The 15,294-nt window shown below is 42.0% G+C and overlaps 1 protein-coding gene across 1 annotated transcript; it reads left to right on the plus strand.

Moving 5' to 3' along the window:
* The first annotated feature begins 506 nt into the window (after window positions 1-506).
* LOC139217010 (heparan sulfate glucosamine 3-O-sulfotransferase 6-like) lies at window positions 507-12,408 on the plus strand. The gene is made up of 2 exons (XM_070848273.1): window positions 507-1,033; window positions 11,790-12,408. Exons 1-2 carry the CDS (start codon window positions 507-509, stop codon window positions 12,406-12,408), a joined length of 1,146 nt encoding a protein of 381 aa, XP_070704374.1.
* The last annotated feature ends 2,886 nt before the right edge of the window (window positions 12,409-15,294 follow it).

The raw sequence follows: 15,294 nt of genomic DNA on the forward strand, positions 1-15,294 counted from the left end.
ATACATACTATAATTTATGATAGTTATAAAGAAATTGAAAAATGCTGCCATATAAAAATAAACATGGGCTACAACCCTAGACTCTATATGTAGTTATGTTTATGTATAGCTTCAGGAGGGAGGGGTGGAGACGTGTAAAGAAAAAAAAAAAAAGGGCGTAGGAAAAGCGGAGGAGAAACCTTGAATGAGAGCTCAGTGCGCACAGATACAGCAGCTTGTAAGTCTCATCTGACTGCAAATAAACGAGTCATGTTTAATGGCAAAACTTTCCCAATTGACAAGGAATACTTTCTGTCTTTTCTGGCATAAAGACACAAAGATTATGAGGATCATTTCTGGCAGATCCACTGTGCCACTCCACTGAAGCTCTCCGTGTGATGCCTCACTTTTACGCAACAGGTTCTGCGAGACAAATTTAACAGCATCAACTCTGTTTTTGATGTAGGAGGAAGAAGAAGCATGCTGTCCCCGTTTTGGCCCTTTGGCATCGAGCAGGAGATCAACTCATGGGATGTAGTGGATGCAGAGTCAGGTTCAACTTTGGCAAGGCGCTCTCCAAAGTCTCGGTGTTTTTTACCATGGTCCTGATCTTCACCTACTTCTTCTACTGCCTCACCGGACTCTGCGATTCGGCTCCGAGAACTTTATACAGCCCACGAGCTCTTGACTATGACATTTTGGACGATCATCGCCGCATTTTGGACGACCTGCGACCATCGCAGCGTCTCCTATCCGACGCGCCGCCTCACCGGAACCGCACAGCCTCCGCGGACGCAGAGCAGGTGGACGCGCCTGGACTCAAGCTGCCGCTACACGTGTCGGACAGCGCGAAGGAGAGCGCCCAGAGCAACGGCATCCCCGTGTCCAACACCTTCGGGACCAAAAGGTTCCCGCAGGCGATTATAATCGGCGTGAAGAAAGGAGGAACCCGCGCCCTGCTGGAGTTTCTCCGCATCCACCCGGACGTGAGGGCGGTCGGCGCGGAGCCTCACTTCTTCGACAGGTTTTATGATAAAGGACTGGAGTGGTACAGGTGGGGAGCGCACACAAACACACACACACACACTTTGTACTCCTCTCATTAACATGCACCCAAGTTTTAGCTATAAACTCAAATGAAGGCACAGAAAGGCAATAGAGAGTAAATATGAGCTTTAATCTGCTATAAACACCATTAGATTGCATTTAAATTCCCTGTTGGATGTTGCAGACGTGCTCTGAGTCACTAGAGGAATATGACCATGTTTATAATCCTCCCAATAAAGCTTTGGGTGCCATCTCAGACAGAGCAGGATGATGTATGGCAGGCTGAAGGGTCAGTGATGTCTCTGCTGACAGGCAGCCACCTGACGTGTCCTGCCAATAGACTGGACAGACCATAAGCCAATATCCTCCCTGCATGCTGCAGTGTAGATCAAAAGGCTAGTGGGGTCTCTGAGGAGCACTTCATCATCTTGACAGTCATCTAAACACCATTTACGCTCTCAAACGTGACATCCTGCATTAACATTCCCACCTTGTTGTGAGCGGGAGTCGGACAAACGTCGCAGTGAGATTGCTCTGATGTGTTTTCCACATATAAAGGATCAACCTGATTTATTAAATTAATTCATGTGATGTATACAGTAGATCTCGGCACATAAAACGTTCATCGGCTGCTGTCGCAGTGACAGCAGCTGGTTCGGGGTGACCAAGTTGACCAGAGCTATCATTTGGGTGTAGTTAAGGCCCTGAAGAAGAGGGATTTAGGATGAAGCTGGTCCTGATCATCTCCAGATGTTCTACAAGCGGCTGGAAAAGATCCCAGTGTAGCTCAAACATCTCACCAGCATCCGAATCCTATTTCAGACCTGTGAGCATTAAAAGTGCCATAAGGAGGATGAGGAGCACTGATGAACAAGCGCTGTGATAGCGGGATGGTTGCCTGAATCACTGAGGTGTAATTTAATCCTCTCTTGACATTTTTTTTTAAACCCACCCGTAGTTGTGTTTTAACTGAGAACATGAGGGCACATGGAAACACTTTCACCACTGATAATTTTAGCATGCTGCTAAGCTTCCTCTCTATTTTCCTCATAAGCACACACACACACACACGCACACACACACAGAGGTTAGCGCTTTGCTGGCCTAGTGTCTACTCCTCTTCTCTCCTTTCCCCTCTGCTGTCTCTTTTCTCTCTCGCTTCATCCCACATCTTTCTCTCCCTCCTCTGACTCTGCCTTCTCACCGCTTCCTCTCAGCCATCCAGCCTCACTTTCCCTGCTCTTCCTTCATTGAGGATGTCTTTATTTGGAAATACCTGTGGCAGACCTGGTGTTTTCAGGGCATGTTTTATGTGTGTTTCTGTGTGTTTTAATTAGCCTGACTGGTGCTGTAAAGCTGTTACGCTTTAATGCTGAAGCTTTGTGGGTGCTGTAACTCGGCAGCAACACTAACATGGTCTATGGGAGGGAGTGCAGTCAACATAAGGACTGCAAGCGATGCTTATTTTCACTAGTGATCAATTTGCTGATTATTTTATCATTTTGTTGATGCAAATCAAATGCACATTAGAATTTGGGCCCATGGTGACCTATTTATAACAGCAAGACAAAAATATTCACTTTAACATCATATATGACAAAGAAAAGCAACTAGTCCCAATCAATTAACAATCAAAATAATTGCTTTTCCAGTTCTTTCTATTTAGTAATCAAACAAATCATAACAGAGGAAACACATGCAAAATAAAAATCTGTTGTATTATCAGAAGTATTGATTTTTCAGTGGCAGTTAATATGGATTTGAGAAAATGACAAGTGGGAAGATGTGACTGCAGGAGATCCAGTGACACCAGCTCTGATGGGTGTGAGCTATTATAAAATACTGGTGTTTTGTCGAGTCTTAGTACTGGTTATTGCCTACTCTGGATAGGAGTAAACTTAGCTGAAACTGGAGGTGGAGAGGAGTTGGAAGGATTAAGACAACAAAAGAGACAGCAGCAACGTGATCCTGGGTGAAATCACTGAAAGATGATTCCCCTGTTGTCACTGAATCTCAGAAATTGGAAAAATCTGTTTGCCGCAGTGACCCACAGAGAAGCCGCTGGAAGCTGTGGAGCAGCACGGCAGTGTGTGTGTGTGTGTGTGTGTGTGTGTGTGTGTGTGTTTGTGCTTGTGTCAGTGACAGCAAGTAGTCACCGATGTGGAACAGGCACATCCTCCTCACCTGACTGTCTGTGAGCAGAGAATCAACTCACTGTCACATCTGCAAGCTAACACACTCATACACACACACACACACACACACACACACACACACACACACACACCCGTGCACTTTCCCCCATCTGATTCGGTTCGAGGCTGCTGTGTATGACAGGCTGCGAGAAGCAAATCTGAGCTCTTTGACATTTTCTTCATCTTCATCTGCTGCTCTCAGGTCAACAGGATCATATTTCTACAAATACACATGGATGTAAAAAGTATAGATCATTAATTTAATCTCAGTATAGCACCAATTACCCACATTGTCTTATTACTTCATTGACTCTCCCTTTCAGACACTCTTGACCTTTGCTTGCTTGTATTTCAGCCGTAATCAATAGAGAAACTTCCAATTCAAATGCCTCCAAACCATAAAATTGCTGATCATTTTGTAGACGAGTCAGAAGATCACAATAACTAACAAAAAAATAACCTTTGCCAGAGACACATGGTTTCAGACGAACATATCTGACAACAATTTGTGCATTGTGATGCTCCGGCCGCTTCCACATGTCTTGGACGGAGAAATAAGCGCCAACTGCAGGCGATTTTCGCAGATGGATGACAGTCGGTTTGCGCTGTCATATAAGCAGAGCTTTTGCTGTCAGATATTGGCAATCTGCAAGCTGGAGACACTTCATAGACGCAGCAGTGCTCTCCCGTGCATGCCGTTCCAGCCGCATTGTCTTCTGTGAGACAAACTTAGACCTCATTCATGTGTGTTTTCCACTGCTTTAATCTTGACTGATGCTGCCCTTCTCTCCACTCTCCACCCAGCCTGTCTCTCCATCCCCTTGTCTTGCTTGCATGTGTGCACATGAGCCCATTACGGGAATGGAAAAGCCACAAATAGTGCATTGAAAATGAAGCAGAGATTTAATGAATTTCTGTGTTGTTTTATGGCTTTAAGGGGACTTCATGGAGTGATGGGTTTCATATGGGACTTGAGAGCCACCACAGAAAACTAAAAAACCCTCAGCTTTCCATGGCACAATGGGCCTGATTGTCACGTCTTTGTCACCATGACGTGGGCTGGAATGAGTAACTCACAAATTAGGTCTTTCTTTTTATTATTTTGGTATTTACAGTTCCTTGATGACGTTAGAATGAGAGCATTTGTTGTTGTTGTTCTTGCAGAACAAGGAGTTTGTTTTATAAGAGATGAACATTGTTCTTGCACTAATCAGTTACACAGCTTTTTGGTTTTAAGAACCAAAATTTAACATCCGAAATGACTTTATCTGATTTATGAAAATTTAATTTCTGCCTTTCAATTCGTGGAAGAACACCAGTCCACAAGTTCCATCAATATTTTGAAAGATTGTCAATCGGCTGACCTACAGTCATGACACCAGAGGCCATGCATGATCGGATTTCTATTAGAATACAGTATAAATCCTTTAAGGGCAGCAGCACAAGGGCAAGGAGAAATTACAATGGCCCTTAAAAAGACATAGATCTTTGTAGCTAAGAATAATGAGTGATGACAACTGGTGAAAATAGGAAGGATTTATGCTGCACTTTAGGATATATGGGTCATTTTTAGAATACGCTTCTTTTCAATATGCATCAAGTTAGTCGGATGCATTTTGTTGGATCAGATAAACGATGAACTTGTAAAATAAAGCCACAAAGTCTTCTTCATCCCTTTACTTCCAATCCACTTCCTGCTGGGAAGTTTTATTTTAATTCAGCATCATGATTTTTGGCATCAACATTTACAAAAATCAAAATACCCTTTAACTCTTCTGAGTGACTAAAACATTACAATACATATTCATGCTAGGATATTACATATATATGATATTATACTGTGATATATTGTATCAAATATATGTACATTTACAGTTTATAAAACAGGAGAGACTGCAGTGTCTTGTCACATAATGTAACTGTTCTCATATTTTAAGAAAATTAAAGACACATTGAGACACAATGACTACATCAAACATGAGCTGTTGGCTGATGTATTTATGTATATAAAGAAAACCCTGACGGATACTTAATATCCTAAATGTTACTTTTCATTTTTGCAATGCTAAGCAAAGATTCAACAAAATAATTTAAAGCTTTTTATTTATTCTTTTTTTCATTTCTACCTCCATCATGAGCTTTCCTTCACCTCAGAGTCATCCGAGCACTGCATTCAAGCATGTTTCATTTCAGTAGGAGGTCAGATTCAAACACTTACCATGTCAGTCTGGAGTTTTGACAGTTGAAATGGGGAAAGTGGACTCTAATGCGCATTGGGCAACGCTTTCCCGAGCGAGGGTGGTTTTCCCGACACCTCATTCTGTGTCCAGCCCCGAGGCCATTAGTGATAGAGGTCGAACATGACTGATTGGTGTAACAGACCAGGAAGTGGTCTGTGTAGTTTTGAGTTGTCGTGTGTTTTAATGGTGGTGGGGTTTGGCAGGAGTTGGATCTAAGGTGGTGTTATGAGGTTTGAAAAGGCCCTCACTCACGCCCCATATGGTGGAAATTATAATAATTTGAGGAGCGTTGTGGTGCATTTTGGGGCGCCTGTAAAATCTTTGGGAATTTTCAGTCGTGTCGTTTTAGCTCTGGACTGTAGTTAGCCAAATAATGTGTGAAGAAATAATGGTTTTGTTTCAGCTGGCCAAAATGAAATGTTTCAGATACTTGTTAGTCATGCTCAGCTGAGCTGCCATTTCCAGAAAAGAATAACACCAAGCTGAAAAACAGACATGGGTATCGGAAGTAATGGAAATACAGTGATATCACCCGTGGGAAATTTAAAAAAAAATGTTTTATTGCACAATTACATGGTGTACATGGATCCACATAGAAGTCATAAATGACCAGGAGAGCCACGTTCATGCTTATCATCAGGCTAATATCAATAGCCTACTAGAACTGGGTGTCAAACTTAAATACATTTTGCAGACAAATTGTGTTAATAAGTAACAAAAACTGTGAAGTACTGAAACTCTTGTTGACATGCTCTTTGATTAGATATTTCCAGATTTATACATTTGCGAATTCTACAGTGTTTTTTTAAATTTAAGTTAAGTTTATGTGCTGCTAGTTTCCGGCCATGCTAGCAGCTCTATGCACAGCAATGCAAAATGCTAACACTAGAATGCTAACACTGCCTATTCCTGATCAGCACTTCTGCCCTGCCAAGTGTCGCTGCTATGTGCCAGGCTATTACTGAATTCCTCAAAGCATCAGTGACATCCGGTTAGGACTCCCAATAATGACAGGATCTTCATGCCACACAGTTACTAATTAGCCACTGACCAACAAAAAGTATTTCATTTTTTATAGAAAAGCCCCCCCCACACACACACATGTACATGCATGACTTTACCTCATACCCACCCACTCTCTAACACACACACACACACACACACACACACACATACAAAGTGAAATCATATCCTGCTGTAAACCACCAAAGATGAAAATGTTGAACACTGTGGTCTCTGTGGAAGAACAGCACTTCAGCTTACCCCCTGTTGAGAAAACCCTCCCCTTCTTCCATTACTGCATCATTATTCGTTGGGGAAAAAATAATCTGATAACAATGTATTTAAGATCTGTGGGTGGCAGCTGTCGTTCTGCCAGTCATGTGGTTTCCCACAGGGATCTAACATCCACTTCCTTTCTCTGCCTATGGAGCGAGGTGATGAGTGTCGGCTGAAATGCTGCAAATTCACCTCCAGGCTGACACAAGTGCTTGGTGTGTTTGTGTGTGTGTGTGTGTGTGTGTTGGATACTACTTAAGCTCTGACACTAGCTGTTGTGAAATAGCGTTTATAACACTGCTCAGTTTCAAGCCCATGCGTTTCTTTCCAACTTTGGCGTCCATGACACTTTGAGGCCTTGCTGCTTGCTCAGGTTTCTGTTGAGACAAAGAACACATAGACAGCATGGCGGCGTTCGTCCTTAGTGTCCCACAGTCAGTGACAGTCAGTGATGACTCCTCTTGTGTGCGCAGGGTCTTGGGTCGTATCACATTGACAGTGTCACCTTCATGCTTCATCACTGTAGTGCGCACAGGTGACATTTACTCTTACTGGCTTTTTTTTATGGAGAGCTAGATGAGAGTATTGATAGGACTCTTATTTCTGCCCCTCTAATAGGAAGCTACCATCAGCAGCCAATTAGCTTAGCATAGCATAAAGACTAGAAACAGGAGGAAAAGGCTTATCACCCTAATGTCGAACTATTCCTTTAAATTATCCTGGTTCCTAGTTACACAGAGTGTGGTACAGTATCGGTCCTCTCGTGCATCTCCTGGCAAGAAAACTGAAATGTTGAATTATTCCTTTAAACTGCTCTAGTTGCTTCTTGTTGAACTTACATTATTGCTTTTGTTGTTTTTCTTTTGTTTCCTCATTAAAGAAAAAATAGCAGCATACGTTTCATCCGGGAAACAAAGGTGTAAACGACGTTCCCACACTGTCAGCCTGACGTGCCACCCGTGGCCCTCCTGCCGTCCCCCTCTGAGCACTGCTGGGAAAACTTTTCGCTCAGTTTGTTGTTTGCTGTCTTTCTCATTTTTACGGCCTTGATTTTCCACTGCCTCATTAATTGGGTCTCAGCTATGAAAGCGCCTGGATGTGGAGACGCCTGCCAGAGCAGAAGTCCCCTTTAGCGAGTCAGTGTTCAGCGTAGATGGTCCAGTAAATTAATATAATAACCCATGGAATTTCAGATCTGCTTTTGTTTTACAAAGTGGCATGATAATTGGGTTTTTAGTCTATCATTCTGTGCAGAATGCCTTTGTTAGTGCACAACAGGGGATGTAACTGCAGCACTTTAGAGGGAGAACCCATAATCTCGGGGGCAGGAAGTCTCCTGGCCACATCCTTGTTGCCAGCGTTAGTATTTAATCTTCTGATCCAGACTGCCTAGAACGTATCAGTAGTGTAATCACCGCTGTAGCACTTCAGGGAAGAAAAGCGCTACATCCTTTAAGCAGCAGGGAGTTCCAGATTAATGTGGCTAGTCAGCAAGGCTTTCCCATCCTGGGCTAAATAGAAAACATCTTTGTTACTCTCTAAGATGCAACAACAGCTGACTGAAAGGCATTTTGCCTTGAGTTAAATGAGGGCGGTATTTGTAAAACATATATAGCGTAACAATAGATTTACATGCATGAGGAATTTGACAAGAAATTAATCATCCATGATCTGTTCACAGTTTCTCCTGACACCACATACAGGAAGAGATTTATGATAGTAAATGGCTATTATTGATTCTCTGATAATGAGACATATTGTGATGAGGGAGAGAGGGACCCGAGGAAAAGGGGGGGGGGGGCACAATTCATTAACTATTCATGAGTATGGAAAGACAACTTATGGTCAATTACTGAAGTGACACTTATGTGAAGGAGTGAAGGACAAATCCAAGAGTATGGATGAGAGAGGACAGGACAGAGAAGGAGACGAGTGCTCAGTTTCTCATCAGTAAACACCGACACCTCTGTGCTCACATGTGTGTACGTCTATTTGCACAAACACACACACACACGAGTGCACGCACACACAGTATGCAATCTGTCATGTAGAGACAGACGTATTGATTGGACACAGATAAACAGGGGACAGACAGGCAGCGATAGGCCATTTGCAGCTCTTGTAGTTGGATAATAATCAATTAATGGTCTTTTATTATGGGGATCATTTAATGGGGGTTGATTTAAATGGCTTAAGTAAAGGAGGGAAACTTGAAACTTTCTCAGGAACAACTCCAGAGAAGTGTCGTTTCATCCTTCACACTTATGGGCATGGAGTCTCCATGTGAGGACAAATACTTTCATTTACACTTTTCATAATTAGAGATCTACAGAACGTACGCCATAATTACAGCACACTTGGCGCATCTCTAAATATAAGCCCCATAACATACAGGCTTTATCACATTTTCTGACTGTATCACATTTCTATCACGCTTGAACTTATTTTGCCCAATTTGATGTTTCCCCTTACTAACCTAAGCTAATTGAATATTTTCTTGAGTAAGTGTGTTTTCCTTACGATGACCAGTTTGAAATAAAGTTCTGTGGGTTTGAACAGTGTTTGGCTGCACAGGAAGAGTTTGTAAAGGCTGATAGACTGGCGGGTTACTGCTTCGTAAGGTGTCACTGTGCTGCATTTGACCACAGAGTAAGAGTGCGAGTCAAGTCAGTGAACCAGTTCTTTGACTCCTGACTGCTTTTAACCACAGTCAACTTCTGCCTAATATACTTTAAAAGATGCGGTGGGTCAGTTTCATCAGCCCTGTTTTGCTCAGACATTGAGGCTCTACGGACTTCAACGGCCCAAAATATTTTTGTTTGGAGAAACATGCTGCAGCTTTAGAAATGATGCCAAATCAAAAATGCACACAAAACCCCCAAAAACAGTCAACAACGAAAATGTGCAGCAGAATGCCAAAACAAGTATATGAACAGAAAAGTACACGCACACTTTTTTCTTCTCTCTCTTTTTCTTGGGTTGAAAATCAAGTTGTTCCACTTAGCACCCCCCCCTAGAGGCCTGGGGCTCTTCAGTTGTGCTGCAGTGTTTTTCTGCTGCATTTGTTTTTGTGGTTTGCGTGTTTTTGACTTTGCAACTTTTCTGTATTTTTAGCGTGTTTGCTATGAATGTTTTTGTTCTTGCTGTATTGGCAGCACGTTTTTTTGATTTTATTTTACATTTGCAGCATGATTCTAGTGTATTTGTTTTGGATTTTTGTAGGTGTTTTTGAATTGACGTTTCTGAAGCTGCCATCTTTCCTAATGGAAATGTTTTGGACCATTGTAGCTCTTGGACATTGAACATTTGTGAATGTCCTCTTGTTATTGACATTTGGATTCTATACAGACTTCTAATCTGAAACAAATAAAGCACATTTGCTACCTTACTTGTTTATTTAATAGGAAGCCACATGAAAGCTCTGCGTTTCCAGTAATACAGTATGAAAAGTGTTTAGTAAATGAACTACAGACAAATCATTTGCTGTTCTAAACATTACTCATAATCGGTTTGCCATGCAAAACAATTTGTCTGCGAAATTTCCCATTCCACAATTTTGGCTCATGCAGTCTATCAACATCAAATGTAGACTCAAGAACAAACGCCGGATGTGTCGGATACCACATTACCCGCAATGCCTGTTTGCCAGATAGTGCTGAAATAAAAGAAGTCTGTGCAATGTGCAGGACAACTACTTTGTACTCGGAGGAGATGCTGTTGATTCAAATCACTGAAGAAGGAGGTCTCTCAGAGCTTATAAGACAACAGGTGCACACTGTTTGTAAAATAGCCTAGAGAAGAAAATTAGAGGTCTAAACACAATATAAAATCAGATTAGTGATAAGATTATATATTAATGTCCACTGGATTACTATTCAAAATGCATCTTTTGCAATATAGACACACATATTGCAGCATAGGGCAGCAGAAGCCCTTTCACTGGCATATTCAGTACAGCATCTCTCCTCACTGAAGCCACATGTTTAACACACTAGCTGAGCTCAGCAGCTTGCCATCCTGGCTGCACTTCCTGCAGACTTTTGGTGTGTTTAGTCGGTTTGGGTCCTTGTAAGAACCCGTAGGGGAGGTGGGGGGTGGAGGTAGGGGGGACTCTTTGCTCTTGCAGGAAGAAGGGTGGGGGGTGGAAATCTGTAGGAAATTGCTGTTAAGTGGTTCTTGAGGCTTTGTGGTTTTGACTCATCAGGCCCATAGTGAGCGGATTGTCCTGTTGCGCAGGCCTTACAGTAAGACTCAGATGGGCTGTCTGGGGCCCTGGTACATAAACACACTAGTGTATGAAGCTTTAATCACTCAGATTCTAGGGTGCTTTAATGTTTGGTGCATAATGTGTTTATGTTATCTGTAGATGTTCTTCTCACTGAAGTCAGTACATTAGACCTTGTACCCCACATGCGATTACATTGGCAAATAGATCTATAGATCAGGCTCGGTCTCTCTGCATCTAAAAGTTAAAGAACAATTAGCCAAACAGCTATGTGTAATGTTAAAAAGGTTGCCCACAGAGAATCATCATCTAACTCTGCAGTTCCCTTCAGATCAGACTGTTTTAGTGTCTTTTAGCTGATTGGTTTGGTTTCACGACCTCACTGTTTTGATTCACTCTCACTGCTCTCATTAGTGTTGTTTCCAGATGTAACAGGCAGATGTTTTCAGTGATAAACAAACTGTACACTTCCCCACGCCAAATGGTGGACAGACACAGTTAGAGACTAGCTGGTAAACATAATGGAACATTTAGCAGCCAAAGAGTCAGGCATTTCTCTCAGGAGGTGGTGGAAACCAAAAACAGAGCTAAAAGGAGAGTGAATTTTGCATTTAGCTTCATCAAGTGTACACAAACATGACTCCAAATGAATGCAAATTTTTCACCGTGCCGGCTGGATGTGTATGGATAACTGTTTGCTAGCATGTTAGCCATGCTTTATATGGCCGTGGTAATATGTCAGTGTTGTTTGTCTGCCCAGAGAGACAAAAAAAAAGAAAAAAGAATCTGAAGTCTGTGTCTGACCAGTTTCTTATTTTCACGTAGGAACCTGATGCCTCGGACACTAGACGGTCAGATCACCATGGAGAAGACCCCCAGCTACTTTGTGACAAAGGAGGCTCCCAGCCGTGTCTGCACTATGAACTGCCAAAGCAAGCTCATTGTGGTGGTCAGGGATCCTGTGACGCGGGCTGTGTCTGACTACACCCAGACACTGTCCAAGAACCCAGGCCTTCCATCTTTCCAGAGCCTAGCTTTGAAAAACGCCTCCACAGGTCTGATTGACACCACGTGGAGCGCTGTGCGCATCGGCCTCTATTCCAAACATCTGGAGAACTGGCTACAGCACTTCCCTTTGTCTCATTTTCTGTTTGTTAGCGGTGAGCGGTTGGTGTCTGATCCGGCTGGGGAGATGGGCCGAGTTCAGGACTTCCTGGGTCTGAAAAGGGTTGTTTCAGACAAGCACTTCTACTTCAACCAGACCAAAGGTTTTCCCTGCTTGAAGAAGCCGGAGGGGAGCAGCAGACCTCGCTGCCTCGGAAAGTCTAAGGGCAGACCCCATCCCCAGATCCCCCCCGAGGTCCTGCACAGACTCAGAGACTTCTACAGGCCCTTCAACCACCGTTTCTACCAGATGAGTGGACAAGACTTTGGCTGGGACTAACAAGAGATCCCTGCGATAGCCCTGATAAAAATCAGTCTCTTAATTTGTGCAGAGACTGACTGTTAAATGCTCCACAGGGCCAATGTTCTCAGGGACTGGGACTGAATTCTGCCTCAGTGGAATCAACATGACATGCAGCACATGAACCGTCACTGTTTTGTTGTAGCAGCCGACAGGGACACAGTGCTCCCAATACACACTCATAGTTAATGGCTTAGTTATTAAACCATTCAACCGCACGCTTGCTTGTATGTTATGGAAGTTAGAGGCAAACTAGATACCAAAGGGAAAGCAAAAAAAACATTGCCTATGAATATCATTTTTGACTTTCTTTATGTTTTGTTTATAGAATAAGCTGATATTTATAGTTTCTGTTGATTTGAAATACAACAGTTACAGATTTCTTTTATGAAAGAAATGTATTTATTACATGACAAGGCAAGACATAAGACTGACTACGGTTTTGTTGACAGGACATTGGACAAAATGTCATATTTTATGTTAAACCACTAATTCTTTTTGATTATTAGCAGTGTTACTTTGACTGCATTTATATTTTCTTTACATTCACTGTTTTTATGCTATTTGCAGGATATTTCTCAATACATTGCAGTTGATATACCAATGATACCTCATCTGTAAATAATAAATGTCTAACAGTGAAAACCACACATACACACATTCCATTTGTAGATATTTGTTGATATTTTTCCTATCAAAGCTAAATCACTATTCTACTTGCCTTGAACAGTACCACCTGTTTCCACTGTTACTCACTTATTTTGAACCGCTTTAAACTCCATGTGTAAATTACACAAAGCGCCATGATGTGTATCTGTGTGAATCTTTGTGTTGTGAAGTAAAGTTTTATCTGACATGATCCGGAGTACAATTTCTAATCCTTTTTCATTTCATGTGTTACTGTAAAGTTACCAAACAAACTGAGGATTATTTATATAAAGACTGCCAGACAAAAGGTACATTTGGACCACAAAAATGAATCCTAATCCAATAAATGTGGCCTCCCATGAACAATGATTGTCCTCTCGTACTGCATCAACCGAAACCAGCGTGTGAGGCCTGTCAAGCTTTGAATTTCTCCACATTTTGAGGTCCAGAATGTGCATGGGGTTGTAGTAAAGGCTTCACCCAAAGAGTTTGGAGGGTGGTGACTCTTTTTTTTAGCATTTCCAAAAGCAAAAATGCAACACCAAAAGTGTAAGAAATTAGTGAAATAGCTGTTAGCATGTCTGCTAACTAGCTACCTACAGTACTAACCTACTTCCAACACCAATGAGAGCACATCATTAAATAAGTTTAAAAGTAATAAGTTAAAACACAATCATAAAAGTCTTTTCTCTTGCTAAAATACTGCTAGCTAAACAGCCACACACGGTTATGTTAGAACAGAATGATCTTACACTTTTCTTCATACTTAGTAGTATTAAGTTAATATAATAGGGCTAACTAGCTCTCTCTCAATGTTTTCCATATGGGTCATGAAATTGTGAGGATATTAGCTGTTTTCCTGAGAGTATTTTAGTATATGTGTCAGAAAACATCAGATCTTTGTGGTGCGATGAGGAGACTGCAAACCTTCCTGAAATTATTACATGACATAAACATAAACGCCATCGTTCCATATGTTTTCTACATTTTTTCCCATCATTTGAGGTTTTTCAGGAGCTCTTTTAGCCAAGTCATCTCAATGAACCAACTCCTAATATTTGCACAACAGTTGTTGGTAGATTTTCATTTTGCTGTTTTTCTCAAATGTTTGTTAAAAGTTGCACTATATTTGGACGGAAACGTGGCTAGTGTAAACTGCATAGTAGCTTTGCCGAATGGAAAGCTTAGCAACAGTTACAAAGGAGGGCGGACTAAGTGTAAGTTATGTGTTAACAACCAAAATGGCTCCTCTCCTTGACTAGATGTTCCTCACTCCTTTATTTGTGCTCTCCAACTTTAACCCCCTCACAAGCTCTTGCTTTATCTTCTCACTGGAGACAAATCTCACTCTGTCTCTTGGTCTCTCTCATGCTGCTTTTCCCTCTCGCCACTTCCACACAGCGAGACCACATGTACAGTCTGAGGCCTGCGTGCGCTGTGGCCTTTAATTACGAAAGATGTCAGCTCAGTCAGAAAGCCCCCTCCTTCCTCTTTGGGCTCAGAATTAGCAGCAGAGCTCTTCTCTTTCATGGTACACTATCCTTTAAGGAAGAAGAAAAAAAAAAACATCTGCTCTGGTGGAACAACCAAAAAAAGGAACCCATTTAAGATCTGAAATACCGACTGAGCTGCAGATGGTTTTTTTTTTCCCTTAACAATGTATGGAAATATGCCTAACCAGTATTTGCATCCAGTGATTAAACCAAAAATATTCAATCAAATCAATTAACATTGAGCTTTGTTTGTGGGAATCAGTGCTTTGTGTGTGAAAAGAATGAGTGACTGCTTGCATTAGCATGCTAGTGTGTGTATTTGTACAAGTTGCACGCACACCCATAACAAACCCTTTGGCTTTCCTCATACATCTTGCCTTCTCTAATTCCTGTCAGTATTTCTGTCACATTCCCCTTCTGTTTTATATGTCTGGCATTCATTTTTTGTGGGCCACAGTAAAATTCAAAAGTGCTTGGCTCACTTCATCTGTGCCAACTTTTATTACTTTGTATTACCAGTCATAGTGATAGCTTTGCCTTTTCGCTGTGCCAGCGCAGCAGCAGGCATTAAAGATAACTGATTTCCCATTCTGCCATCTGGGAAAGACGTTAGTATCAGCGCTCGCAGGACCAGCCCAGTCGTTAGGTTTCATTAAATCAGCAGGACATTCGGCATAATCTACAGTTGTCACTAAACCCTAGTAATGATGTGAGAAATCCAGTT

Source organism: Pempheris klunzingeri, chromosome 17 (assembly GCF_042242105.1).
Source record: "Pempheris klunzingeri isolate RE-2024b chromosome 17, fPemKlu1.hap1, whole genome shotgun sequence".
NCBI lineage: Eukaryota > Metazoa > Chordata > Actinopteri > Acropomatiformes > Pempheridae > Pempheris > Pempheris klunzingeri.

Excerpts from the sequence above, each read along its gene's own strand:
- LOC139217010 (XM_070848273.1), top strand. The coding sequence starts at position 507 with ATGGGATGTAGTGGATGCAGAGTCAGGTTCAACTTTGGCAAGGCGCTC. Across the intron at positions 1,034-11,789 it reads AAAGGACTGGAGTGGTACAG|GAACCTGATGCCTCGGACAC; the intron begins GTGGGGAGCGCA and ends ATTTTCACGTAG.